Source organism: Syngnathus scovelli, chromosome 9, assembly GCF_024217435.2.
Source record: "Syngnathus scovelli strain Florida chromosome 9, RoL_Ssco_1.2, whole genome shotgun sequence".
In the NCBI taxonomy this organism is placed as follows: domain Eukaryota; kingdom Metazoa; phylum Chordata; class Actinopteri; order Syngnathiformes; family Syngnathidae; genus Syngnathus; species Syngnathus scovelli.
In genome coordinates, this window is record NC_090855.1 from 16,288,293 (window position 1) to 16,316,118 (window position 27,826).

The 27,826-nt window shown below is 53.1% G+C and overlaps 2 protein-coding genes across 5 annotated transcripts; both read right to left on the minus strand.

The window, feature by feature from the left end:
• Positions 1 to 2,162: 2,162 nt before the first annotated feature.
• On the minus strand, positions 2,163 to 22,143 carry npr1b (natriuretic peptide receptor 1b). Of its 3 annotated transcripts, none has more exons than XM_049729744.1 (22): positions 22,082 to 22,143; positions 17,151 to 17,881; positions 15,411 to 15,598; positions 15,158 to 15,271; positions 14,514 to 14,649; positions 7,730 to 7,824; positions 6,793 to 6,928; positions 6,627 to 6,711; positions 6,343 to 6,460; positions 6,201 to 6,272; positions 6,040 to 6,117; positions 5,617 to 5,721; positions 5,471 to 5,542; positions 5,222 to 5,384; positions 4,944 to 5,099; positions 4,712 to 4,880; positions 4,392 to 4,538; positions 4,191 to 4,314; positions 3,972 to 4,040; positions 3,681 to 3,855; positions 3,517 to 3,615; positions 2,163 to 2,922 (listed from the first exon to the last, which is right to left on the minus strand). In XM_049729744.1, exons 1-22 carry the CDS (start codon positions 22,126 to 22,128, stop codon positions 2,777 to 2,779), a joined length of 3,225 nt encoding a protein of 1,074 aa, XP_049585701.1. In that variant the 5' UTR covers positions 22,129 to 22,143; the 3' UTR covers positions 2,163 to 2,776. The 3 variants fall into 3 exon arrangements, with proteins under 3 accessions (XP_049585701.1, XP_049585700.1, XP_049585702.1); XM_049729743.1 differs by having other exon boundaries at positions 6,784 to 6,928; XM_049729745.2 differs by lacking the exon at positions 22,082 to 22,143 and adding an exon at positions 20,277 to 20,958 and having other exon boundaries at positions 6,784 to 6,928.
• An 824-nt stretch (positions 22,144 to 22,967) lies between these two features.
• On the minus strand, positions 22,968 to 27,251 carry LOC137840593 (cyclic AMP-responsive element-binding protein 3-like protein 4). Of its 2 annotated transcripts, none has more exons than XM_068651785.1 (10): positions 27,103 to 27,251; positions 25,436 to 25,540; positions 25,174 to 25,360; positions 24,734 to 24,813; positions 24,579 to 24,668; positions 24,393 to 24,499; positions 24,077 to 24,145; positions 23,916 to 24,000; positions 23,767 to 23,857; positions 22,968 to 23,693 (listed from the first exon to the last, which is right to left on the minus strand). In XM_068651785.1, the coding sequence occupies exons 2-10, from the start codon at positions 25,535 to 25,537 to the stop codon at positions 23,482 to 23,484; spliced, it is 1,023 nt and encodes a 340-aa protein (XP_068507886.1). In that variant the 5' UTR covers positions 25,538 to 25,540; positions 27,103 to 27,251; the 3' UTR covers positions 22,968 to 23,481. The 2 variants fall into 2 exon arrangements, with proteins under 2 accessions (XP_068507886.1, XP_068507887.1); XM_068651786.1 differs by lacking the exon at positions 24,734 to 24,813 and adding an exon at positions 24,966 to 25,036.
• Between the last annotated feature and the right edge of the window lie 575 nt (positions 27,252 to 27,826).

Below are 27,826 nucleotides of genomic sequence, written 5' to 3' on the forward strand. Positions count from 1 at the left end.
CTGGAAAAGATGTGGAGGTCAGACCGCAAGTGGCAGCTTTACTTACGTACATCGAAACCAAGCCACTTACCTCTTCAAGATTCCAGCGTTTTTCAAAATGGAGCTCCTTGCTGAGAGCCGTTTCCTTTCTGATACATCAGATGCGTTCTCACAAGTCAATCTCCACCTCAGACTCAACAGACACACCACAGCATGCATGCAAAGGCTGGCATCAGTGCAGCGGACCTCGCACTCCTGAGGAGCTTGCAGCAGCCAAGAGACTGATACTAGAGACTGTCCAAAGAGATGTATATCCAGATGAATACGCTGCTCTTAAAGCACACAAAGAAGTCTCTAACTCAAGTCAGATCTTGACCCTGGACCCCTACATGTGTGAGAGCCTGCTGCGGGTCGGAGGGCGCCTCAGGCATGCTACTCTCGACTCAGAGATAAAACACCCAATCATCCTCCCGAAGCAAAACCAGGTTCATCCCAGAGGTAAAAATGGCTGACCTCCCACCAGGCTGCTTGTGGAACACCATCATGCAGAGGTAAAGCACCAGGGGCGACAATTCACAGAGGGAGCCATCAGGGCAGCTGGACTATGGATTGTCGCTGGCAAAGGGCTGGTGAGCTCTATCCTCTATCACTGTGTGACATGCTGTCAGCTGAGAGGGAAGGTGGGCAAAAAATGGCTGACCTCCCTCCGGAGCAACTCGACACCTCTCCACCCTTCAGCTATGTGGGGCTGGATGTATTTGGACCGTGGACAGTGGTGACCCGACGCACTCGTGGAGGTGCGGCAGAAAGCAAAAGATGGGCCATTCTGTTCACATGCATGTGCACCAGAGGAGTACACATTGAAATTATTGAATCGATGGATGCTGCCAGTTGCATAAATGCGCTACAGAGATTCTTTGCCGTCAGGGGCCCAGCAAAGCAGCTCAGTTCAGACAGAGGGACAAATTTCGTGGCTGCTAGTGCAGAACTAGGGATGAGGCCCTCACATGAAAAGCAGAACAAGATCTTGAATTATCTCAACAGCAAAGACTGCACGTGGGAGTTCAACCCACCACACGCTTCCCACATGGGAGGTGTGTGGGAACGGATGATTGGGGTGGCACGAAGAATATTAGATTCCATGCTTCCGCAAAACAAACATACTCGCCTGGAACATGAGGTCCTGTGCACGCTGATGGCGGAAGTGTCGGCAATAATCAACGCCAGGCCGTTGGTCCCTATTTCATCAGACCCCTCTGCTTTAGTCTTGCTGTCTCCTTCCATGCTACTGACACAGAAGCCAGGCCTGCTTGCTCCTCCGGGCGAGTTTGCGGGGAAAGACCTTCTGAGAGGCCAGTGGAGCCAAGTGCAGGCGCTGGCGAACGAATTCTGGAACCGTTGGAGAAATGAGTACCTGAGCACTCTTCATCCAAGACGTAAGTGGCACAGGACACACCGCGAACTTCAACCTGGGGACATTGTGTTCTAAAGCAAACTCAAGTGCCAAGGAATGAGTGGCCGATGGCTATGGTCATATCCACCCCCGAGAGCAGCGATGGAAAGGTCCGGAAGGCTGAGGTGAGGACATCATCCCAAGGCATCTCGAAAACTTACCTGCGGCCCATTTCCTTCTCATGGAAAAGGCGGATTAAAAGTGGACTGAGAAAAAGGAAAGTAGTTTCAAAGGTTAGTGGCATTACATGCCAGACAGGGAGTGTTCTGCCCTCAGAATTGTTTTCATGATGCAAGAAATGTTTTCTATGTAAAGAAGCATACACAATGGTTATTTGTCGTTCGGAAGAAAACCGGAAATGTATTTTGGAATGCACCGGAAGCTGCGCATGTTTTTGTTGAAGCGACTTGACATCTGATGAGTGGAGAGACGTTGGCGTTACTCGCGTCATCTAAGCGAAACTTTCTCCTCTCCTTATGCTCACGGAATCAACGGCTGTAAGTTTTCGTTTTATTGGATAACTTTATTATTGTTTATAAGATAAGAAGAAAACATAGAAGAAACTAAGTGTATTTGTTGTTTCATTTGCAGTTTCACTCGTGTTTAACACTGAATCGAAATAAAGGGAGCAAGACGCTCTGAATCCTGGCTCAAGTGTTCTATACACGAGTTTGGCTGGCTGATGAACTGTGACAACGTACATGAAGTACATAACGCACAGGGAGATCAGTACATTTAGTATTTATTTTTATTCAATTATTCGACTCTCCATACATATTTAGCAATAGAACTTTACGTCTTTTATTGTAATATAACTGATTTTAATATAGAAGCTGGTGTAACGCTTAACAGATTTTTGTTGGTCGTGTGCCTCGAGATTTTTCCAATGAAAAGGTGTGCCGTGAATGAAAAAAGGTTGAGAAACACTGAGTTAGAACACAATGTCACGTCTACATTCAACAAGCGAGCGGCTTGAAGGCTTTCTGGGGACGTGAGCAACTTCCGCTTCCGTTGCAAAGTCTAGCCACCAAGTAGGGACACGCTCGATGGCCACTGGTACGCCCGAAAGGAAATACTCCACGGCCGTGAAGCCAGTGGGGCCTCGTCAGCCGCTGCCGCCATCTGCCGCTCCTACCTCAAGTTGTTGCTAGCGAGTTGGCACCCAAAATGGTCCTGAGGAATCGTGGCTCCAACCGCAAGGGAAACGACTTCACGGACTGTCGGGCTCCGGCTTTCTTCCGTGTGTTGCCTTTTTTTACTCAGGTCCTACTCGCATGGCCTCTAAGCTTCCCCGCCCAGCCCGGCTGAGGCGCAGCCCCACCCTCCGGCTCACTCGCCACCCGCTCATTGGCTGTCGCTCTCTCCCAGCAGCCAGTAGGTGGTCATCTGTCCTTTGCCTTTGACGTGCACGTCCCCTCGCAGCTCCAAGCGGAAGTGGCCCGATTCCTGGAGGACATCGTGAGTGGTCGACGACACGTGGATCTTCAGCGCTGCATGCGTACACACACAAGTCCAAGCGGACATGAGCAGTGGTCATTTTGATATTACTGCATTCACCATGCTATAGGCTAAATAGTCATCGCAAAAAAAAAAAATCTACACTCATGCAATGACTATTCGAATGTTTGGCAGTTGTCAATTGGAGCTTTTTTCCCCCGAGGTCTTGACTAAGTTTGCTGATTTGTATGGATGCTTTTGATGGCTTTTGCACAAAAGCTGACACAAATGCATCTTAGTGTCGTCAGACTTCCTTTTCCCCTTGTTCTTCTTTCTCAAATGCCACTCGGGAAGCAACTTCCCGATACTGTTGCTCGGCCCCAGAGGGCTCTACGAACTCAAGTGCATGTCGTGTCAGAACATGTGACGTGACGTGCAGGCTTCTATATCGTACGATTTTGCCGCTCTATGCCATTCAATCCTCGAGGGAACTCGAGTTGCTACTCACATTTAGAAAGCGGAAGAAAAATTTGGAAGGAGTCACCCCCCCATCATTTGTCAAGAGGGACGCCTCTCTCTGTCGTATGACTGCAAGCAATTCTTATCAGCAAAGGCAAAATGTGGAGCAATTGTCGAGGTGTGCCGACCTTCTCCGGTGGACTCCATCCTGGATGAGGTGTTGACAGTGTCGCCAAACAGGCAGTAGCGGGGCATCTTCAGACCCACCACGCCCGCGCACACTGGACCTACAAACACGCAAACCTTCTAAAGTCCGTGTCTCCTTTCCTTACCAAGCCGTGTCGTGTCTGACCGCTGTGTATGCCGATCCTGAGCTTGAGCTGCTCATCAGGCCGATGTCGTATCCTGAAGGTGGCGACGGCGTCCAGCAGGGCGAGGGCCATGCGCGCCACCTCGGGGCCGTGCAGCTTGCCGTTCCTCACCGGCAGCCCTGACACCACCATGTAGGCGTCGCCAATGGTCTCAACCTAGGGTCGCCGCATCATCAAGCCGTGTCAAGCTGACACGCAGCGGCGCCGACAGGCTGCGTGTCGCCGCCGCATGTTGCCTCGCCACCCTGTTTCGCCGCCACGTGCCCCCTTACCTTGTAAACGTCAAAGTTGTCTATGATGGCGTCAAAGCACGTGTAAAGGTCGTTCAACAGCGTCACCACCTGGAGACACACAAAAGTACTCAAGTCCTGCCCAGCACCGTACGCACACACTTCAAATGCTCCCTTGGCGCACAGCGACAGCATTTATGGCACTACTTCTCTGCACTTTCAAAGAAGAGAGGTGGTGGGGCGGGGCCGGCGCACGCTCACTTCCATGGGCGTGCTCTCGGCGGAGATGGCGGTGAAGCCCACGATGTCGCTGAAGTAGATGGTCACCGAATCAAAGGCTTCGGCCTGCACCGTCTCGCCGCGCTTCAACTGCTCTGCTACCGAGCTGCAGGGGGGCAACGCAATCAGAGTGTGGCTCCCGTGTCATCCCCAACGCAGATTTTAATAGCGTGTGCTACTGACTGTGGCAGTATTTGGTAGAGGAGCGTCTCCGCCTTGCGTTTCTCTTCATGGTAGGCTTGCGTTCGTTCCTCCACCAGCTCCTCCAGGTTGTTGGCGTACTGCTCCATGCGCGACAACAAGTTGTCCAGGATGTTGGTCCTGGACTCCCTACACGCACGCACACACGCCACCTGGCGTCAGTTGGCCTGTTACACTACACGTCCAGCCGCTTGACACGTGTTCTAGGGCTTTGGGGTGCTTTCAAAGGCTTCTTTCCTGTGCCAAGTTTGCGTGGGCCCACGTCATTTTCCAAAAAAGAAGAGCATATGGCACGTGCTTACTTGTTCTGCTTGCGCAGCAGCATTCGGATGTGGTTGAACTCGGGTCTCTCGGTGGGCTCCTCGGCCCAGCAGCGCTGCATCAGCTGGCCCAACTCAGGACTGTGAGCGCGCGGGTCCACGGTGGGTCGGAGACAGGGCCATTCGCCCAACACCACTCGGTCCACCACCTCTGCACGAGGAAGGAGGATGAAGGACACATCAGCCCCGGCGCCCCCCCAATTTGCGCTCTGACCTTTGGGGCTGAGCGGGTCGCTGTCAAGGTAGAAGACACCCCGGCGCAGCGCCACCTCCTGGAGGATGATGCCGAAGCTGTAGACGTCGCCCTTCTGGGTGCCCTGAGGAGGTGGGGCTTCGGCGCGCAGGAGTTCTGGAGCCATCCACAGCCTCTCTGAGGGATAACATCGCACGGCACTATTCAACACCACATCAAGTCAGCCAGAAGCCAGTGGGAAGCCAGCCAAAAGCCAGCGAGAAGCCAGCCAAAAACCAGCGTTGCGGAACGTGACTCACGGGCGTAATAGGCGTGAGCGTCCTTGGCCGGTTGGCTATCGACCTGCAGACTGCTCAGGCCATAATCGGTGATCTTCAGCACAAAGCGCTTATCCACCACACAGTTGGACGACTTCAGCTTGCCGTGAGACACCAGCACGCTGTTGTGGAGGAAAACCATGCCCTGCGTGCGCGCGCACAGCCGGGACATCAAAAGCAAAGAAAAACAAAACGCCTCCGCTGCTGGTGGATGACAAAATGGTACAGTACTTTGACGATGTCGTTGATGAGCGAGTATTTGAACATCCAGTCCAGAGTTATGCTGTCATTCTCCAGGATGTCCTATACGCGCACGCAGAGGGAGAAGGAGAGGTCACCACATTTGCCCCTCCGTACCTCGGAGAGGGAGAGCCTACCTGAAGACTGCCCCGGGGGCAGTACTCGGTGATGATGCAGGTGTTTGGCGGGTAGATGCAGGCTCCGATGAATCGGGTGAGATGTTCGTTCTGAACGTCTCTCATCTGAAACGTTGTCACACTCGACCCGCGCTCTTATGACATAATCGCAATGCGCACGGACGCGTTCTGGCCGTGGCCCCGCATTGTCCGTGGCCCCGCATTGTCCGCCCAAAATGCCACAGTGCTCAAAGCGATGGGTTGAAAATCTTAACGATGGAATCACGGCACACCTTTGAGAGCCAACGGCTATTGTGAGACGAATGAGCACCGACTACCGGCGTTGACTCGAGTGTCCACGGCAAGAAATACACACAAGAAATAGTCTCACCGCCAGAACCGGCGGGTCCGGCTCGTCTCACGGGAGGCGGGCTCCATACTCACGTGCTTTAACTCAAATAAGAGCTCCCTGCTCAACTCGATGCGTTTCCTGTTGGTGCACTTGATGGCCACAATGTTGCCCTGTGGTAGAAGAGGTCCGCATCAGTGAAGCCAAGCATGCACGGCACAGGGCGAGCGGCCGCCCAGGCGAGCGCCGCGCTGACCTTGTAGTAGCCAGTCTTGGCAAACACCTGCACGTGACCGTCCGTCATCAGCGAGCCATAGTTGGAGCCTCTCTGCAGACAAAGAGCGTGAGGCTCACCGGCCATCCCGCCTGAGCCCCGGCCAGTGCACGACGGGACCCACCAGGGACAGCGTGATCCTGCTGCCGCTGCGGAGCACTTTGTCCAGGTTGCTCATGTGGATGTCGTCCCAGGAGATCCTCCACAGCTGAGCCACCAGCTCCTTCTCCAGCTTCATCCTCCTGGAGCCATGACAAGGACAAGCGCAACCAGTCAGAGCCACAGTGGGGACGGGGCATTGTCTTGTCAGATAGTCCACTTTAGCCTCGACTCCATTTGACCAACTATTGGCTGAAATTGTTGCCTAGCTCTGCCAGGGGGAGCGCTTGAGCGGCCACAAGGCCTCACCTGAAAATGAAGATGGCGACTGTCAGGGTCATGGTGAGGATGAAGAAGACCACCATGGACACCATCTGGTGGATGGTGATGGTTTCTGTGGACACAAAAACCATCTTGTGAGAAGGTGCTACTTCCTGCTGTCTCGTCTGCCTGCCCGGGCACCCACCCAACTCACTGGTGTGGCAAGCGGGATTTTCGTTCTTGAATCCGCACACGGGAATATCAGGGGGAGGAGCTCCGCCCGGCCAGCGCAGCGACCTTCCGGGAATGGCCGTCAGCTGCTCCTCCAAGCTGTTGTAGTGCAGCACCATCTGTAAGCAAGCAAGCAAGCAAGCAAGCAAGCAAGCAAGCAAGCAAGAAAGAAAGAAAGAAAGAAAGCAAGAAAGAAAGCAAGAAAGCAAGAAAGAAAGCAAGAAAGAAAGCAAGAAAGAAAGCAAGAAAGAAAGCAAGAAAGAAAGAAAGAAAGCAAGAAAGAAAGCAAGAAAGCAAGAAAGAAAGCAAGAAAGAAAGCAAGAAAGAAAGCAAGAAAGAAAGAAAGAAAGAAAGAAAGAAAGAAAGAAAAAAAAGAAAGAAAGAAAAGAAAGAAAGAAAGCGAGCAAGCAAGCAAGCGGCTTGATGATGAGCGCTGCACGTCCCGAATCACTCCGTGTGTGAGAAGTAAGTCTGAGAAGCAAGTCAAAAAATGTCTTTCTTGTTCTGAAGGGGGATTTACTGACAGCAAAATTGTTTGACGCCTGAGGAATTCATCTGGAGTTTTGCATGTGGCTTTTCCTTTTGCTCAAGAATTTCAACTGTATTTCATGTTTTTTCTTCAATGAATTAGAATTGTTTGGTATTGAAAGTGTGTAAGTGAATTTGAAATCAAATGTCTTGGGAGAATGCTCTCCAAAGATTTGCTTTTCCGGCAAGATTCCACATTTTGTTCTGGTTTTGGGAAATGGCTGAATGCTGCAAGGTCGTATCACATTCAAAAGCAACTTTCCACATTTATGGTCAAATCAGCCCAGATCAGGTCCACCGCCTACAAAAGCTGAACTGCATGGCTATCATTGGGGGACTAGGGACCTTCGTGTCAATGATTTCCAAAATCTCTCACACACGGCACGGTGTACCTGGAAAGCGCTGCTGGCGGTGTCAATCATGTCCCACAAAGCAAAGTCGGTTTCTCTGTCTCCGTTTTCATCCAGCTGCAATGTCCCAGTCACACCTGAATGCAACATGATGACACGTGAGCGCACGCACTCACACGCGCACACACACACCACACACATCAACACACACCCACGCGCGCAAGTGTCGAACGGCTGGCTTTGGACATTCAGGCCAAGAGCAACAATTCTTCAAATGATAGAATTTGGTCAATTTGTTACGATTGGAACTGAAAATTTGTCGGGTGGTGCGTCTCAATGGCTTTCTCCTTCTTCCGCTCGAGCACAGGCACAATAGGACAGACTGCGCAATTGGAGGAGCCAAGCAACAAGTCGCAATGACGTAGATCAATCGAGCCTTTGTCCCGAGTTTGAAAACAAAGGTTTTGCAATCGCTCAAGACGTGCTGTTGCAGCACACTTGAAATTCACATGCAGTCCTGTTAATTTTGGCTTGGGACTTTGCAATCCTGGCAGCTCGGTGACGCACTGGGTAGCACGTCCGCCTCACAGTTAGGAGGGTGCGGGTTCGATTCCACCTCCGGCCCGCCCTGTGTGGAGTTTGCATGTTCTCCCCGGGCCCGAGTGGGTTTTCTCCGGGCACTCCGGTTTGCTCCCACATCCCAAAAACATGCTTGGTAGGCCGATTGAGTTCTCCAAATTGTCCCTGAATGCGTGTGCAAATGGTTGTTTGTCTCTGTGTGCCCTGCTATTGGCTGGCAACCGGTTCAGGGTGTCCCCCGCCTACTGCCCGCTGACGGCTGGGATAGGCTCCAGCACACCCACGACCCCTGTGGGGACTAAGTGGTTCAGAAAATGGATGGATGGATGGATTTTGCAGTCTTGTTATTGCCATGTTGCCCTTGTGTAGCCGCGTGCACTCTCGTCGGTGGTGAGTCCCGAGTGTAAACCTGAGAGCCGTTGCCAGGCAACAGCGGCGTGTAAATCAAAGATAAGGAATTAGGAACATTACACGTGACAGCAAGCAGGAAGTGCCTCAACCCAGCCGGACCGCCGCCGGCTTTCCATTTTGCGCGGGAGGACAAATGGCTCAGAGCGGCACACAATGAGATTGGCAGCGTAACGGATATCCCCGGGGAGGATAAAGAGACGAGCCCGCGCGCACAGCATGACGTCATCGCCCCTGCACTTCTTTGGCCAAGAAAACGTCAGAGGGTGTCTCCTGCCTGGAGGCCGCTCATCCTCCCCATTTTGCCCATCGAGGCTTTTAATCCACCCGGCTTTTCGTCCAGCCGGTGGGAGCGGACAACAAGAGTTAGGAGAAAAGTAACAGTGGTTGTCTGACAACCGCTCAAATGACATTATCAGGTCAGGGGGGCACGCGTCGCGGTGACGCTTTGCTGCGCTCATCTTCTTGCTCCACTCCATTGGTGACCTTACAGCGTAGGACCGACACCCCCAGAGTCTCAAAATGCTTCCCGAGCTGGTCCAACCACCGTGCATGCAGTCGCCCTACTGGGCGCTTCCACCCCCTCGGGTCCGGAGCGGACAGAATCCTGTTCGCTGGATCTGAGGGCGGGTAGCGTAGCACGTGGCTGTAGAAGCGCAGCTGTCACTCCCATATCTGGCAGTTGACACACTCCATCCCCGCTTGCTCGAGAACTGTCTGGTTTGACACATGGTCTCGCCAGTGGATCCCGAGGATGAACGGGGGGAAGTGCACACAAAGGTGTTCAGTCTTCGCCTTTGCCCGCCAGTCAGTGTCCATGCTTCACAAGAGTAAAGCAGGATGGTGGAATATGCGTCTACATCCGAGAAGAATGGTGCCGGGACTCTGTGGTGGTATGTAAGCACTGCTCGCCACTTGCGGAGTTTGTGATCATCAAGTGCCGTCCTTTTTACCTGCCGAGGGAATTTACCGCGATTCTGCTAGTCGCGGTATACATCCCGCCTTCCAACATCGAAGGCAACAGGATCGCGGCGCTTGGTGAACTGTACCAGGCTGTCAGTGAACAGCAGACAGCGCACCCTGACGGTTTCACCATCTTCGCTGGAGACTTTAATCATGCCGACCTGAAGTCTGTTTTCTCGAGGCTTCACCAGCATGTTACTTTTCCGACACGTGGAGACAGCTTCCTGGACCTAGTCTACTCTGCGCATAAGGGAGCTTTCAAAGCCACCCCCCTCCCCCATCTTAGGTTTTCTGACCATCTCACCGTTTTGCTTTTGCCCGCATACAGACAATTGGTAAAGGCATCCAGGCCGGTTCGGAGGCGGGTTCGGGTGTGGCCTGAGGGTGCCTCCGATGCACTTCGTGACTGCTTCGACACCACTGACTGGGACTTGTTTAAGCAGGCAGCCACCTACAACGATCGGACGGACATAGAGGAGTATACTGACTCTGTTTCCTCTTACGTCACGAAATGCATCGATGATGTGACTTGCTCAAAATCCGTCGTCACTCGCGCAAACTGGAAGCCGTGGCTGACAGGGGCTGTCCTCAGACTGCTGAGGGCCAGGGACAAGGCTTTCAGAGCGGGGGATGAGCCTGGTTTGAGGACAGCGAGGGCCGACCTGTCCCGAGGCATCAAAGAAGCGAAAAAGGCGTTTTCGTGCAAGGTCTCCATCCACTTCAAGGACAGCAAGGACGCACGTAGCCTTTGGCAGGGCATTCAGACCATCACGGACTACAAGCCCGCGCCGAGGAGCTGTGAGGGCGACGTCCGTCTGCTGAACGATCTAAACCGCTTCTTTGCTCGCTTCGACGCCCAGAACAGCACTTGCCCGCTGAAGACCACTCCCCCCCCCACACGAGCAGCCCCTGCGCCTCTCTGCCGACGGAGTGAGGAGGGCGCTTGCCGCTATTGACACCCGTAAGGCAGCGGGCCCTGACAACATCCCGGGTCGAGCGCTGAAGGACTGCGCTGGGGAGCTGTCGGGTGTCTTCACGGACATCTTTAACGTTTCCCTACAGCAGGCCATTGCCCCCTCGTGTTTCAAGGCTGCTACCATCATTCCTGTGGCGAAGAAACCTGCACCGTCCTGCTTCAATGACTGTGGCACTGACGCCCATCATCATGAAGTGCTTTGAGCGGCTTGTCATGGAGCACATCAAATCCGTTCTCCCCCTCACCATTGACCCTTTCCAGTTTGCGTACCGTGCCAAACGGTCCTCTGAGGATGCCATCTGCTCTGCCCTCCACTCGGCCCTCACCCACCTGGAGAGAAAGGACTCGTATGTGAGGTTGCTGTTTGTGGACTTCAGCTCTGCCTTCAACACCATTGTGCCGCAGCGACATCTGCAAACTCCACGAGCTGGGCCTCAGTACCTCCCTCTGCAACTGGCTACTGGACTTCCTCTGTCAGCGGCCTCAGGTGGTGCGTGTTGGCGACAAAATCTCCGCCAGCATCACGCTGAGCATGGGGGCCCCCCAGGGCTGCGTCCTCAGTACATTGCTCTTCACCCTGCTGACGCATGATTGCACTGCGACCTACAGCGACAACCGCATAGTGAAGTTTGCTGACGACACGACTCTGGTGGGTCTCATCACGAAGGGCGACGAGACTCGGTACAGGACGGAAGTTGACCTTCTGACCACGTGGTGCAGGGACAACAACCTCCTGCTGAACGTCAACAAGACCAAGGAAATCGTTGTTGACTTCCGGAAGGGTCACACAAAACACCTGCCGCTGATCATCGACGGTGCTGTGGTGGAGAGGGTGAGCTGCACCAAGTTCCTGGGGGTGCACATCAGTGAGGACCTCTCCTGGTCTGCAAACACCTCGTCACTGGCAAAGAAAGCTCAGCGCCGCCTGTACTTCCTGCGGAAGCTCAGGCGTGCATGTGCTCCTCAGGCAGTCCTGTCTACATTCTACCGTGGCACCGTTGAGAGCGTTCTCACCAGTTGCATCGCTGTCTGGGGTGGTAACTGCACTGAACAGAACTTGAAGGCCCTGCAGCGCATAGTGAATATGGCTGGTAAGATTATTGGTGCTTCGCTCCCCTCCCTGAAGGACATTTACACCTCCCATCTTGCCCGCAAGGCAACCTCGATTGCGAGTGATGTGAGTCACCCGGCTCACTCTTTGTTTGACCTTCTGCCCTCTGGGAAGAGATACAGGAGCCTGCGCTCCCGCACCACCAGACTCGCCAACAGCTTCTTTCTCCAGGCTGTTATGACCCTGAACTCGCTACCCCCTTCTGTGTAGCGTGCGGCACTGTTGCGCTATTTTTCTAGAATGTCTGCTGTACGCTCACTTGCTCCTTTTTGCTCCTCTTATTTATTTATTTGTTGTGTTATTTATTATTTATTCAGCACGCTGTTGTTTACTTGTTTTACTTGATTGCCTATTGTGGGCCATGTCTTGTCACGGTGGGATAGGGGGGAACAAAATTTTGGTTTCTTTGTGTGTCTTTGGCATGTGGAGAAATTGACAATAAAGCTGACTTTGACTTTTTTGACTTTGATATCCTGTTTAGAAGTACCCGGGCGAAGACTTTGCCTGGCACCGAGAGAAGGGTAACCCCTCGGTGGTTGTGACACTCCTAGATATCACCCTTCCCCTTCCAGATAGGAATGACAATGCCCCTTTTCCAGTCGGTTGGGATGAGCCCGGAGCTCCATATGGGGCAAATAAGCGTGTGCAACCACTGGACGGCGGCATCCCCTCCAGCTTTGAGCATCTCTGCACAGACACCGCAGATTCCCAGAGCCTTTCCATCCCTCAGCTGGCCCAGAGCCTTCCGGACTTCCTCAAGGGTAGGCGCATCAATGCTGAGTGGTGGGTTAGGCACCAGGTTCTACATGCCTACAGCAGAGAGCTCGCAGCGTGGAGGTTCGGCCCGATACAACTCCTCGAAGTACTCGGCCCAGCGCTTCAGCCCATCTTCTTCCGAGAGGACACTGCCATCAGCTGCGAGGACTGTCAAGCTGCGCGGGCGTAGCCCGCACGAGCGGAGTTCTTGAATCGCCTCGTAAGCTGGGCGAGCGTCACTTTTACCCAAGTGAACCTCGACCGCCTCACAGTGATCTCGTACCCGCGCCTCATGGTCCCGACCAGCAGCTTGAATGGGTTCTCGCCTCAGTTCCCTGTAGCGACCGGTTCTGCCATCGAGTTTGCCTTGCGGCACTCGTCGATTATGTCCCTGGGAAAGGGCACTCCAACAATTCCTAGGGATCTCTGGAATGCTATCGCTGGCAGCCGCCAGGACTGCGTCTCTGAAGCCCTCTCACAGTGCCTGCGGGTCCTCTGTTGCACCCAGCCTCCCAGCCAAGTTCCCATGCCAGGCTCCTGCAGTCGAGCGACATCCAACCGAATCTGGCCGGGCGCCGCTCTCCTCGGAGCTCGAAGGCGTAGTTTCAGCGTTGCCACAAGAAGCCTGTGGTCGGTGTTGAACTGTGCACTCCGGAACACCCTGCAGTTCTGCAGCAGGGTCCAGCGACCGTCCACAAGTACATGGTCAATCTCCTTCCTGACCAGGCCGGTATTTGAATACCAGGTCCAACGCCACGAATCCGGCCTCTGGAACCATGATCCACCAACTCTCAAACCATGACTACTGGCAAAGTCAAGCATCATGGTGGAGCTGGTGTCACGTTCCCCGTTGCTGAAATTTCCAGAGCCATGAGGCACACATGCCTCGTAGCCATCCCTGCAGATACCAGCGACAGCATTGAAGTCCCCGAGAACAATTAGCGTGTCCCTCCCAGGAACAGCGTCCACAACCGAGCTGAGTTCAGCGTAGAAGTCTTCCTTCGCAGACAGCCCACTCGTCCCGGTGGGAGCGTACAGTGCGACAAACGACACTACACCCAAGGAGTGCGCGAGCCGTAGTCACATAATACGCTCCGAGACCGACGCCACCTGGTCGGCCACCGCAATGGCCACTCCCTCTTTGTGCTGACCGTCGAGTCGACCAGACCAGTGGTAGGTGTATCCACCTGCCCTGATCTCGCGAGAGCCCGGCTGCCTCACTTCAGAGAAAGCAGCCGCCGCGATGCCCAGCCGAGCAAGCTCCGCCGACAAGGCGGGCACGCGGGAGTCATCCTGGAGTTCCAGGTGGCCACCCGGACCGAACGCCTCAAATCAACCGAGGGTTTCGCGATCGGGTGAGCGACAACCTCTGCACCACCGCAACGCGAGGCCGCGCCCATACCGACCCTGCTGCGGGGTTTACCCTCAATCGGGCTGCGGGGGTCCCGAGGGCTTTGCCCCGCCGTCTTCATATGGCGCCATATTTGTGTGTCGGTGGTACTTCCCCGGAGCGGGTTTCGAGTATGATTGCGTCGACGTTCTGTTGCGTTGCGGGAGAAATTTAAGGGGGTGGGGGTGCAAGCCCCACTCCCCCGTGGCTATGGATGCAAGAGATGCCACCTCTTTCAGTACGTGGGCAAGTGCCCAAGTACCGCCGATAAGGCTTTTCATCCACCCGGCTTTTCATCCAGCCGGTGGGAGCGGACAACAAGAGTTAGGAGAAAAGTAACAGTGGTTGCTGTCTGACAAGCGCTCGAATGACGATGTGAAACGGGCTAAATATCGGCCATGTGCCGGGAAGGGCCAGGAGGCAACGTCAAAGCAATTCCACCGTGAAGACAATTTCAAACAAAACGTGCAACTCCCATGATGGATGACACACCGGCTGATAGATGACACGCCGGATGGTGGACGACAGACCAAAACAAAGCGTGGGAATGAAGAGCAAATAGAGCCACTAACTGATAAAGTGACGGTGGCAAGTGTGACAAGTCTGGTCTGACCGCATGTGCGTGTGCGCGTGCGCTCAGGACCATGAAAAGTTCTGTTCCACATCCGCTGGGTGACGACCCTCCCTGGAGGCCGCTTGCCAGACATGCCCATGGTTTCATTGAGCGCGTGCGTGTAGAGCATCAGGCCATCGTAGAAACCCCCAGCGATGATGTTCATCTGCAAGATGAAAAAGATGTCATCAGCGCCCAGGCGCTCCTTTCGTGACGTCGGCGCGACACAATTGTCCGCCCGTCAGCCCAACCCTATCCTGACCGGCCTTCTTCAGCACACCTTCCCAGCAGAGCCATGGGTTGCCCGCTCACACGGACAAAACAAATACGCAGGCGCTGCTCAAAGATGACTCGCTGTTTGCTGACATTTATTGTGTGTGGGCGAGAGAGGGAGAGTTAAGCTCATTAGTGTCTCTCAGCTGCCTGCTACTGATTAACGGGTTTTACAAGCAGCCTGACAACCTGCTCCTGCCACACACACGCACGCATGCACGCACAAAGGGTGTGTGCGGCAAGGGCCCCAGCTCGCGCCGTAATGTGATTACGTGTATTGCCGGCCGCGTGGAGGAAAGTGGCCGAGAGTGCTTGCTCGTAAAGATCGGCGCAGCATTCGGATGGCGCGAGCGCACGTCGGCCTGAGCGGAACATCTATTTTTATTTGCTTGTAGACTGACCAGTGAGTCGTCTACAGTGTAGTTGAACATGCTCTTGGCGTCCATCTTCAGGTTGTCCACAAAGTCCTTGTACTCGGCGTTCTGAGGCTCTCGGTACGTCAGGATCTTGACACTCTGACGGAGACGACACTCGGCGTCAGCCATATTTGTGAATGAGACAACATGGCGGTGGTGTCACGTATACGGTACGCACATACAAACACGTGAAAGAGGACACGCATGTCACCGTGAGTGAGACGGCCGGAGGCGCTACCTGGAAGGCCTCCTTGGCCGCGGCGTCGTCTGCGTCACCGCGCGCCCACGGCAAGCGGCGCTCCGACTTGAGGCTCTCACCGAACACGTCAATGAAGAAGAAGATATACTGCTCGTGGGGAAGGTCAGCGCGGCGGAAGTGCACCATCAACTTCCTAAACACGTCCGGCGAGCAGCACACGAACATCACTGCGGAAGACACAAGCATTTGGAACGCTGCTCAGCTTGGCCTCGGCTCATCACAGGGCGGCCGCCAAGTAGCCATCCCGCATCTGAAAAACCGTCGTTGCTCAATGATTCAAGCGTCACACCGATGCTTGCGCAAAGTATATAAGATGGCAGACGTTTCTCCCGAAAAGCATATTTCCTTCGACCGGGTTTGGCGGAGATAAGCAAACATGAGCAGCCAGTTTCCTTTAAAGGCAGAGCTTGCGCATCCTGACAAGGGACTTTTGGAGCCTTCCTTGGACGCAGCTTGAAAAAGGCCAAGGAAAGCTCAAAAAGAGTGGCACTCGTCGGTGCGATCGGGCGTGCCGTCTTCCTCCCGTGCGTCAGGAAGCCACCACCCCTGTTCCGGCGCTTCTATTGTTCCACGGGTGGGAAGTCGGCAGTTAAAAGCAGGCAGGCAACAGGCAAACACAAGCCAAAGCTCGGCCATGCCCCAAAACGCTCGGCTCCTCCCACCGCAACACGCATTACAACATCTGCAAAGACGTCATCTCGGTGGGACAAAAACAATCGGCGAGCCCACCCTCCTCCTGTGAGTAAAAGGAGAGACTCCAACCTTTGGGATGACGGCATGGTCGTGAGGAACCACCCGTCCGGTGACACTTTGAACCAAACCACGCACCTTGCAGCGCATTTTGGAGAATGCCGCCTCTGTCCATGAGTGAAATGCTTGTTGCTTTTGTGCTCAGGCGAAACAGGACAAGTGGCTTGATTTGGACAAAGGTTGGACGGTGCGAAAACGGCGACAATCAAACGTGAGCAGAACTAGTGTGGGCAAGTGTAAGCGGCGTGTTTGGCAGGAAATAGCTGCACATCTGATAGGCGCGCGGCGGCTTCCTTATAAGGCCGCAGGTTGCTGACCTCCGTTAATGAATGTCCTGCTTTGGGGGGGGGGGGCAGCGGCAGCTCTCCCTCGCTCGTTCACACATGCTTGTGTGGTTTCCAATCTGGGGCCCGGGGGGAGGGGGGGTTGGGGGTTGGGGGGGGGGGGGGGGGGGGGGGGGGCTTTTGGGACCAGACCAAGCTATTTATAGACCCTCCAGACCAACAAAGCAAGTCAACGCCAAATTGAGAAAATATTTTAAATGAGCACGCAAAGTCAGGCCACAGCCAAAGCTGCAATCACGAGGCAGATACAAGCGCTTCAGGGCAGACGCAAATTGCTCCGAGCCGGCGAGCACGATTGATCCGCTGGGGGCGGGTCGGGTCATCAGTTTCATGTTTCCACTCTGCGCCAAGCGCCAACATTTTGCCGGAAGGCGTCTTGTCGACAAGGTCTGGCCACGGCGGCTGCGGTGACCTTCAAATGGCGTCCCCAACCTTTCTCAGCTGCCTTTACTCGTTTCAATGGCGGAGAGAGGAAAAGCAAATAAGACCAACATTTTTTTTTTGTTTGTTCTTTGTTTTTCCCTTCTGAAGCCAAACGAGCCTTTATGTTTTTCTTCCTCACTTTTTTCGCCCGTGTTTTGTGTTTGTCATGGGTGCGGGCATAATATGGAAGGTGTGTGCTGACCTCTGCCCTCGTTGTGGATGTCGGCGAGTATCTGGGCGTAGTCCAGGTGCGGGCGCTTCTCCTCAAAGACGCTGTCCACCAGCGTGATGTTGATCCTCTTGAGCTCGTCGTAGAGGCCCTCGGCTGCAAAGTAGCAGGGCCGGTCGTCTACCTTGTCATCGTTGAACATCAGCATGACGTGGCGGAGCCAGCCGAAGCGCTGACAGATGCGCAGGGCGAACTTGCCCAGCTTCTTGTGGGTGGGGCCCGTGTTGGTGATGGATGGGTAGACGCCGCCGTAGAAGGCCACGGCCGGCGCGCCTGCCGTCACCATGGGCACATCCCAGTGGGCGGTGAACAGGCCCACAGGTGAGGATGCGTACGAGCAGCCCGGCCCAATGAAGGCCCACGGGTCGTGCGCCAGCTTTAGGTCCACCGCCATCAGCGGCGCCACTGTCTCGGAGCAAATGCCGTCTTTGTCCTCACTGCTCTTGAAGATGTAGCTCAGGCGCAGGCCGGGCAGCAGGGTGGGGTCAGCGTTGACCCGCCGCACCGCCTGCTCCAGGGCGGGGCCGACGCGAGCCCACGCCCATGGGTAGCCCGTGTTGCTCTCGGGCAGGATGACGGCCAACGTGACATTGTGAGGCTCGGGACGCGCCGGCAGCAGCATCAGCAGAAGCAGGACGACGCAGCAGCAGCGGCGGGGGGCCGTCCTCACTCCGGAGGCGAAGGCCATCTCCTTGTGACCGGCCCTGAGAACACCACACGGCCTCTTAAAATGCCGTGTGACAAAAAAACATCTCCTAAAGCCAGAAATAGCTCCCAAAATATCTCAAGAATGTCTCAAATGTTCCCTCCCTAAAAGTCTCTACTCAAAGCCCATCGAGAGCTCCCGAAGTTTCGGAAAACGTCTCCAAATTGCTTCACACGGCTGCCTGAAAGTGCTTTAGGGAGAAGCCCCAATATTTGGGTGGAGACATTTTGGAGACCGGGTCACACACCCCGTTAGAACACCTATGGAGAACCGACTTCGAAGTCCACCCGAACCTGATATTTCAGGCGCGTTTCCTAAAACGTTCTCAATCACAAATGGTGTCTCATGAAAGAGTACAAAGATATCTTTTCATCCTACGTGCAGCCACGCAAACATCACGGTGGAAGGCTGGGTCACACAAAGCATTGCAAGCAGTGTTTCCCAACTTTTTCCCAAGATGTTGCTACACAAGCCACCCAGACTTTGAAGAGTGACATTGGGATTTTGGGTCCGTAAAGTCAAACTCACGAGCCGCAGGTGCTCCCACTCGACTGTCTTTGGCTTTAGACTTTCTGGACCTGGGTCGCCCATCTCTGCTTCAAAACAAACCTCAGAAAATGTTTCAGCATGCACATAGCTCACAAATGTCTCCGAAAAGTATCGCCACAAAATTCCTTCACGACTCACCGCCTCAAAACATCCTGGCACAAATCTTGCTGACAGACACTCAGAACGTCACAGGCGGGCAGCACAAATGTCGAGGGAGCCATCCCAAAGGTTAATGAGCGACCAGCTTAATGAATGAGTTCACTTTTGTTTATGACAGCCATTCTCTCACTGAGGTCATGCAAAAAGGTCAACTCATTCTCACCATCAAATTTGGGTCCTATCTTGTCGCATGGCTCGTATGAAAATTCCCATTATGTATTGCTAGCATGATGCACTCTATCGAGATCATCATTTAGTCCACGTGACTGATGCTGTCTTTTACAAACATCTCGCATTGGTCAGAATCCTCACATCCCCAAAACACAAACAAATGGCATCTTGTGGAGTCACACAACTTCACCACATTTAGACATGGGAGGTTGCTGCCCAACCTCGGCGATACTTTGTTTAGTACCGGTGTTACAGGTTAACTAGCTCCCATGTTATCTTGCTCCCCGTCTCCAGTTGCGCTCGTTAGGGTAAAGCGAGTTGCGCAATCTTGTGTTTCGTGACTGCAGATTCGTCACAAGCGATATGACGAACTTGCCTGACTGCAAAACTGTTCAAATTCTCAATAAAAACGTTGAAAGAGACGTCTAGTTTACATTTCCGACTGACTGCAAGAAATAGCAAACTTAAAAAAAAAAAAGAGGATCAGTCATAAGCGGGAATTGAACCTGTGACGTAAAGTAATAAAGTATTACAAGTACTATTGGCCATCAGGTTAACTGCTAAGCTATCGTACACCCATGCCAAGCTGTTGATTATGTTGAATATAGCCAAAACCAAATTATCTGGCGAAGGTATGAGTTGATCTGATGCCTAGTGTATACCCCGCCCATGTTAACTGGCTCCTCGGAACCAACTTGACATTGTCGCGTTCCCAGGCTTCACGCCAACCTCGCAGTAGGGCATTATGTATATATGACATGATCAACTTTCTACACACATAAGGAATGGGTCCAAGCACTAAAGAAACGGTGTCACCAAGCCCCCCAGCCAAGGATGGTTTATTGATCTGTTAAGTTTGACATCAGATCAAGTATGTTGATGGCAGTGACGTGTGGTGAGGTTCATGACTGGGGAGGCACTGACGTCCCCCCCCCCCGCAAAGCAAAACAAAAAAACGTTGGGGAAAGCTGCTCTAGTGTGGCTTATTCATTATTTCATTTGAACTATTTTAATTAAAATCTCATATCAGCAGTCTCCACACATAAAAACACTCAATAAGGCACATGGAATCAAAAACTTGTTTTCGATCGTGCGTACCACTCCGTTTGAAAAACATGCTCCTAAGTCCCGTTGTCCGAATCAAACCTTTTAACTCCGGAGTTGCTCTACCTTTACTGATGACCTCGTGCTTCGACCGAAAATCCATAGTTGAAAATCGTTTGGATATGTAATCCTCCATTGTAAAACGAAATGTAAAAACGGAAAAGAAAAAAAAAAAACGAATTTAAAACCAAATGAATGGACGACAGCCCCTCAGTTGACATTTTTTATATTTTTGCGTAGGGCCCCCTGGAGGTCTGAACCGGCTCGGACTTTATTACTCAAGTTTTAAGAGATTAAAATTAGCTTCGAAGTTTGTTTTTTGAGTCATGCCTTTGTTGATAACCATGTGCTACTAAAAAGCAGATGTCTTTTTTTTAAATAAACAATAAAACATAATAATTTTATCTTACCTCAAAGAGTGTGGACGTCTTGCATCCTCATTTTGTCACTTTTGCTGATTTAAGCACGCAGCATGCGGAGCAGCTCAGGCGCTAGCAACAGACTAGCTAAAAGCCGAAACCCGCCGAAGATGACGTCACAGCCACAATAAATTTGATTGAACCGTTCACCCCAACGCAATCAATGTCCTCTATCAGCCCCAAGAGAACAAAAAAGGAGGGGGGGGGGAGAGAGAGAGAGCGAGAGAGAGCGAGAGCGAGAGAGAGAGCGAGAGAGAGAGCGAGAGAGAAGCGAAATAATAGAACCCCTCGCTCAAGCACTCTTGAAATTATTGCTGAAACTGTTGCGAAGCCGTCAAATTGATTCCATGTGTGTCCTCGGCGCAACTTTGACATCGGGCTGCAGCGAAGAAAAAGCACAGGCGCTGTCGCTCACACGAACGCGCAAAAATAAAGAACAGAAAGGAGAAGCAAGAAAACCAAAGTCCGAGCAGGACAGGAACAACCAAACCAAAACGAGTCCAGATTCCAGGACCTAATGAATGAATGAATGACGGCGGCGTCCAATCAAGGCAAATTGTCCTCATCTGTCTCCAATTGCCTGCTCGGTCGACTCTGACATGGGACCAGCAGCGCAGCGCGCAAAGTCGGCAGGCATAGTGGCAACTGGCAGCGGCGGACCAGAAGCCAGCCAGCAAGGGAGGGACTGCACGGAAGGAGGGGAGGAGGCTCATTGGAGGAAATGAGCCGCAGCCGTCAGGACAGAAAAAGAAAGAGAAGAGAAAAGAAAGGAAAGGCAAAGAAAAGGGAACAAATGACAGGAAATGAGATGCTGGGAAAAGATACGTTGGTTCGCTATGACGGCAAATACTACACTCATAATGAATGACACGTTATCTTTTCAAGCGCAATTAATTAATTAATTAATTAATTAATTAATTAATTAATTAATTAATTAATTAATTAAAGATAGTTGTGTCGTATCGTATGCTGTTTTATATTGTATTTCCACCGCATTGTATGATGGGCACGTCACTTACTGTGTCAGTGCCTGGGCAGACACTGCTTGTCTTGCACTTAGCTGGGCCACAAGCTTGACTTGAGCACAGATTGATTCCCACCCGAGTCAGGGAGTTTGTGTGAGACCCACAACAACGTGGTTGTTTTTTTTTTTAGTAGCGCGTATATGAGCTCAATGTTCAAAACCTCTAAAAGAAAAAAATCTTGTTTGCTGATTGTATACGTTCAATCGTGAATTGACAAGCGCTTTGACCTGTGAAGAAATCCCATCAGTGCTCACGTCTGGTCACACCGCATACATGAGCATGTACCTGCATGTCACGCGACACTCCCGTGTGGATACTACAAACGTGATGTGACGCACGTGCCACAAGCTCATCTGTCAGCAAGCATTTGCCGTGCAGCGTCATCCAAGCAGGTCCTCCCACAATGCGAAAAGTATGCAAGTGACAAGAATGTCTCATGATGGTACTTAAGATGATGAAAGTCCTCAACTCACACCGACATAGTGCGAAAGCACCACTTTTGTCTGTTACTTTTGTCTGTCTTACTGCATTTTGTACAGCGACTTTGAGTGTACTGATAGGCGCTTTAAATAAAATGTTATGCCACGAGCTCATCTGTCAGCAAGCATTTGCCGTGTAGCGTCATCCAAGCAGACCCTCCCACAAAGCGAAAAGTATGCAAGTGACAAGAATGTCTCATGATGGTGCTTAAGATGACGAAAGTCCAACTCAGTGCGAAAGCATTACTTTTCTGTCTTACTGCATTTTGTACAGGCGCTTTAAATATGTTACCAGTAATGGGGTGACACGGTGGTGCACCAGTTAGCACGTCGCCTCATGGTTCAGAGGTGCACCGGTTGATTCCAGCTCTGGCCTTTCTGTCCGAAGTTTGTTTTTTCTCCTCGTTTCTGCGTGGGTTTTCTCCACTTTCCTTCCGCATTCCCAAAAACTTGTATGGTAGGCAGATTGGCCGTAGGTGAGAGTGCCGATGGTTGTTTGTGTGTTGTGATTGGCTGGAGACCAGTTCAGGGTGCACCCCGCCTACCGCCTGATGACCGCTGGGATAGGCTCTGGCGCTACCGCGACCTTTATGAGAAGCTCTTCTGATCATTATGATGATGCATCTCCAAAACTCACTAACACGGTTTCTCGGCACCAAGATTAGCTACAAGACAGTACCAAAGGGCTACTTTTATCAAAACAAAATTCCTCAATCGACTTTGATAGTTCTGTGCGACAAAACAGCGACAAGGCACCACTGTTGTTCCTTGGCACAAAGATGCCACAATATGGCACCAAAGCAGTAATTGTTCTCAAAATCAATGAAGTTCCCCTTTTTGTCACATTAAATGCACGCGCCAAGACGCCACATTCCGCATTCAGTTGATCTACATTCATACGCTACGGTGGTGACTCAGTTGCTCTCGCGACCCAGATCTCACGCACTGCTTCACGTAGCTCGTTATTCAGGGTGTCATCAGCTAAACGTCGCGTAAAAGCCAGCATGCGGGTGTATGTGGAAATGGCGTCCGGTCCCGGTTTACGTAAGGGTCCCGGTGGACGTACGAGTCCCAGGTCACTCGATCTCGGTGCCGAGGCCGCCTCACTGTGTGTGGCCGCCGCCTCGGCAGGAAATGTAGGCGCCCCTATTGCCTCCCCGGTCAATTATTGAGCGCGCTGACGTCACGTGTAATTTATTATTCAAACTCACGCACATCATAATCAAGTTTGTAGTACAGTGAAGACATGAAGGTGTCAAACGATGAATGCGTGTTCTTGATTGTTCCTGTGTGCTTCTTTGCTACACTGGTTTCGTCGCCTCAAAGATTGCTTCCTACCTATGCTTTCCCACCACAGCGCTTACCTATCTTCCTCCTCCACCTCTAGCCTTTCCTCCCTGCCTTATAACCTACCCATCTTCCCGCTCCCCACTTTCCTTCTATCCTGACAATCCTGACGATCACCGAGGAAGTGGCGCCATCTGATGGCTCGGAAACGCACGGCGGCACCCTTGGTTTGAGTCTTTTTGCCACAGTTACAATTTGTCCATTTAATTCGCCATCAAAACATGACCGAACGATAAGCAGAAAGCGGAGGCCACCGAGCAGACGAACGCCGTACTCGAGCCTCTAGGCCGACGCAGGGTGCCGTGGCCAAACGAGGTCAGGGGCGGGATCTCCTTAGCGGCGCATCTACATCTCATCGGCACGCGGCGGCTTGCCGAGTCGAGCGGATGCCTCCGCCAAACTATTTCCAGAAGGGGTGTCATTAGATGGGATGCCTTCGAGGTTCTGCTTGGCTTCATTTACGTCCACCCCCGATTGCCCGCCACCCGGCGCGGCCGCCTGGAGCGTCTCGTCGGACAGCGAGGAGGTAAAATCAGTCAAGATGCTTCTGGAAAGGACTGAAAGATCACAGAAAGAGACGTGAGCACAAAGAGGAAGAGGAAAACATCACGGGGAGCGTACCCTACCCACCTCCGGTGGGCTGGGAGTCGTCTGCAGACGGGCGGCGGCTGAACGGGCTCAAACTGGGCAGCATGATTAAAGTCAGCGAGATGAAGATGATCTGAATGTACACACGCACACGAGTGGGCACACACAGGCACACGCATGAACATGCGTACCAGTAGGCAGGTGCTGGTCTGAACTCCTTTGCTCACTGAGTGTATGACCAGTGACTGAAGGTGGCGCAGCTGAGTCAACAGAGACCTCAAAAAACAAAAACCCACACACGTGTACCACATGCATGCCATTGTGTGCGAGTATGCAAGTGTGTGCTGCTTACATGTTGTGTTTCTCCAATTGCTCCACTTTCTTATGCAGATCTTTGTTCTGAGCTGAGCACAGGGCCGCCCTGCCAGCAAGTGCACACGCACCCAAAAACGAGCACAGTTGAGTCGGCCTTTTTTTTCTCGTTTCAATTATGTCGTTACCACCGTTAAAGCCCCCGACAGCAACCCTACGTAGGCGTACGGGGCCACGGTGCACGCTTCGTCTGCTGAGGAGCTACGGCAGCTTCTCTCCCAGGAGGTGGATGGAGCTGCGTACGTACGCGAGCTCTTTGCAGCTTGAGCAGGCCGCTGAGGAGGAAGCCGAGTCACCTGTCCTCCAGGCCGTCCATGTACTCCTTCCTGCGTTGCCGACTGTCCTGCGCCGACCGCTTGTTGCGGATTTTCCTTCGGACTTTTTTTAGGACGCCTTCCTCCGCCTGCCGAGCCAGGCCAGTTCAAAGGTCACCTGGGGAAGGGCCACCGCCATGCGTGACGTCACGTTGACTCGTATCAAACCTTGGTGAGAGGTCGTTTGTCCGGCAACGACATGCCTTCCTGACTCAGCAGTTTCTGTTCTTCGGCCGTCAGATGCAGAGTGCCGCTCGCCTGACGCGCGCACACACAAATGAGTTAAGAGAAACACACACACGTACACACACGCACTCCCGTACCCCGTGGTCAGCGGCCGTGTCGGTACGCTCCAGTCCAAGCGTCAGCTGGCCGACGGTGCAGTGATGCGGGCTCCACGGCTCTGCAGAGGAACACATTTAGCCTCGTCCGGCAGGGAGCGCTACCCCAACGCATTGGATGGCACAAGCGGACCGAGACAGTTCCTTCGATCAAAACGCAATGCCATTGGCGAATTGGCAATGAGCAAACGATTCCCAAGGCAGAAGCGCTCACCTGCTGATGATGGCGACTCCTGCCATTGTTGGCGCTATGCTGGGTGCCGACGACGTTGGTGAGCAGAGAGACTGATAAAACCAATCAAGGCTCCCGCACAAGTCAGTCAAACCGAATAATCGGCATTTAACTCATTTCTGACTGCCCGATGCTAGCCGGCGATTTTAACCAAGCCATCAACAAATGAACGCATGTTGTGTGTCCTCACCCAGTTGGATGGCGATGATGTCAGGGGCCGCTGGCTCTGCCTCCTCGGCGCTGAGGCCGTACACCAGCCGGTACACGGTGGGTGGGGCGACAGGGCCCTTGCTTCCCAACGGTGGCCCGGCACGGCCAAACACCTCGTTGGGGTTCACGGCGCGGAGGATGTCATCTGGCTCGTCGCGGCTCGGGGTCTGGACCAGAGGGGGGCGGAGAGTGAGCCAACGTAGGAAGACCAAGCGGCACAGCTCGATGAAGGCGACACTCACGCTGTACGGCGGGCGGCCGTTGGGGAGGCCCGCAGCCGCCACTTCCCGTTGCCAACAGAGGGACGCCGTGTCGCCGTGGTTACAAGCGTTTTCCACGTCCATGGCCTGCGTGCAAGAGGTGTTAAAGGAAACATTCAAGATTCAAGAGATTCAAGAGTTTTTTATTCGCCATGTTTGAGCGTGCCAAACAAGGAATTTGACTTCGGTAAATCACAGCCTCTGTTCAACATTTGGTGACTAACAACAACACTCAGGACATGTGAAGAACGAAAGATATTCTCAAACACCCCCTGATCTTAAACTCCCAAGAGGGCAAGGAAAAACTCAAAACTCCAGCTAGGGGAAATGAGAAACCTTGAGAAGAGACCACAGATGGGAGGGTCCCTCTTCTAGGATGACCAGGCTGCAATGGATGCAGAGAGGACACATAGTACAAACAGTGTAGACAAAAAAGGTGTGGCAAGCGGGATGTTATTGCACAGTAATGACTCTGAGACTCTAAGAGTGGTGTGAGTTCATCAGAGCGACAGCCTGGGGGAAGAAGCTGTCTCTGTGTCTGCTGGTTTTAGTGTACAGAGCTCTATAACGGCGTCCGGAGGGGAGTAGTTCAAACAGGCTGCAACTTGGGTGCGAAGGGTCTGTTGAGATGTTACTTGCACGTTTCCTGGTCCTGGACAGGTACAAGTCTTGGATAGATGGGAGGTTGATTCCAATTATCTTTTCTGCAGTCCTTATTGTCCGTTGCAGTCTGTGCTTGTCTTGTTTGGAGGCTGATCCAAACCAGACAGTGATGGAGGTGCAGAGGACAGACTGGATGATGGCAGTGTAGAAGGTCTTCAGCAGCTCCCGTGGCAGGTTGAACTTCTTGAGCTGTCTCAGGAAGTACAGCCTCTGCTGGGCCTTCTTCCAGAGAGAGTCTATGTGGCCGGTCCATTTCAGGTCCCGAGAGATTGTGGTTCCCAGGAACTTGAAGGTGTCTGATGAGAGAATAGTATTACTGCGGATAGTGAGGGGTGAAAGTGGTGAAGGGCCTCGCCTGAAGTCCACTGTCATCTCCACGGTCTTGAGCGGGTTCAGGTCCAGGTGGTTTTGGCTGCACCAGTGGACCAGCCGCTCCACCTCCTGTCTGTACGCAGTCTCATCACCGTTCTGGATCAGTCCGATGAGAGTGGTGTCGTCTGCATACTTCAGGAGCTTCACGGAAGAGTCACTTGCGGAGAAATCGTTGGTGTAGAGGGAGAAGAGCAGTGGGGAGAGGACGCATCCCTGAGGGGCTCCAGTGTTGGTGGTCAGGGTGTCAGATGTGATGCTCCCCAGCCTCACACGCTGTCTCCTGTTGGTCAGGAAGCTGGTGATCCACTGACAGGTGGAGGCAGGCACCGCAAGCTGGATGAGCTTCTGTTGGAGGATGTCAGGAGCGATGGTGTTGAACGCCGAGCTGAAGTCCACAAACAGGATCCTGGCGTACTTTCCTGGGGTGTCCAGGTGTTGCAGGATGTAGTGCAGTCCCATGTTGACTGCATCATCTACCGACCTGTTTGCCCGGTAGGCAAACTGGAGGGGGTCCAGCAGGGGGCCCGTGACATCCTTCAGGTGGTTCAGTACTAACCTCTCGAAAGATTTCATGACCACAGATGTCAGTGCAACAGGTCTATAGTCATTCATACCTGTGATGGCGGGCTTCTTGGCCACTGGAACGATGGTGGAGCTCTTGAAGCACGAGGGCACCTCACACAGCTCCAGGGAACGGTTGAAGATCCGTGCAAAGGTGGGCGCCAGCTGCTCAGCGCAGACTTTCAAGCAGGAAGGTGACACGCCGTCTGGGCCCGGTGCCTTCCTGATCTTTTGTCTCCGGAACATCTGGCGCACTTCCTCCTCGCGAATCTGGAGTGCGGGCGCGGCCTCTGCAAGAGAGAGAGTCGGTGACCACGGTGATGGAGGTGTGGACAGAGCAGTTGTGGGGGGAGGTGAGTATGTGGATTGTGTGGATTGTGCTGCAGGAGGTCCCGTTGTGTGGGAGGACCGATCAAACCTGCAGTAGAACCTGTTTAGCTGGTCAGCGAGCCTTGGGCTCTCCACAGGACGGGGGGTTCGTTTCTTGAAGCCCGTGATGCTCTGCAGGCCTTTCCACACTGTTGAGGGATCAGGATTGGCAGAGAGGTGTCTCTCCAGGCTCTCCCCGTAACACCTCCTGGCTTTCCTGACCTCTCGGTTCAGTGTGTTTCTGGTCTGCTTGAACAGGTCCCGGTCGCCGCTCCTGTAGGCCTCCTCCTTGACTTTGCGCAGCCTCCTAAGGTTCGGTGTAAACCAAGGTTTGTCGTTGTTGTACGTGCAGAAGGTCTTAGTCTGCACACACAGATCCTCACAAAAACTGATGTATGATGTGACAGT

What these genes read in the sequence shown, in the direction of transcription:
- npr1b (XM_049729743.1), bottom strand. Translation starts at nt 22,128, where the DNA reads ATGAGGCGACGTGCTAACTGGTGCACCACCGTGTCACCCCATTACTG. An exon ending in CGCTCACGCCTATTACGCCC is followed by an intron (nt 5,100 to 5,221) that starts GTGAGTCACGTT and finishes GTTATCCCTCAG; the next exon opens with AGAGGCTGTGGATGGCTCCA. An exon ending in GATGGAGTCCACCGGAGAAG is followed by an intron (nt 2,923 to 3,516) that starts GTCGGCACACCT and finishes GTACGCATGCAG; the next exon opens with CGCTGAAGATCCACGTGTCG.
- LOC137840593 (XM_068651785.1), bottom strand. Translation starts at nt 25,537, where the DNA reads ATGGACGTGGAAAACGCTTGTAACCACGGCGACACGGCGTCCCTCTGT. An exon ending in ACAAACGACCTCTCACCAAG is followed by an intron (nt 24,500 to 24,578) that starts GTTTGATACGAG and finishes CTGGCTCGGCAG; the next exon opens with GCGGAGGAAGGCGTCCTAAA. An exon ending in CGACTCCCAGCCCACCGGAG is followed by an intron (nt 23,694 to 23,766) that starts GTGGGTAGGGTA and finishes GTGATCTTTCAG; the next exon opens with TCCTTTCCAGAAGCATCTTG.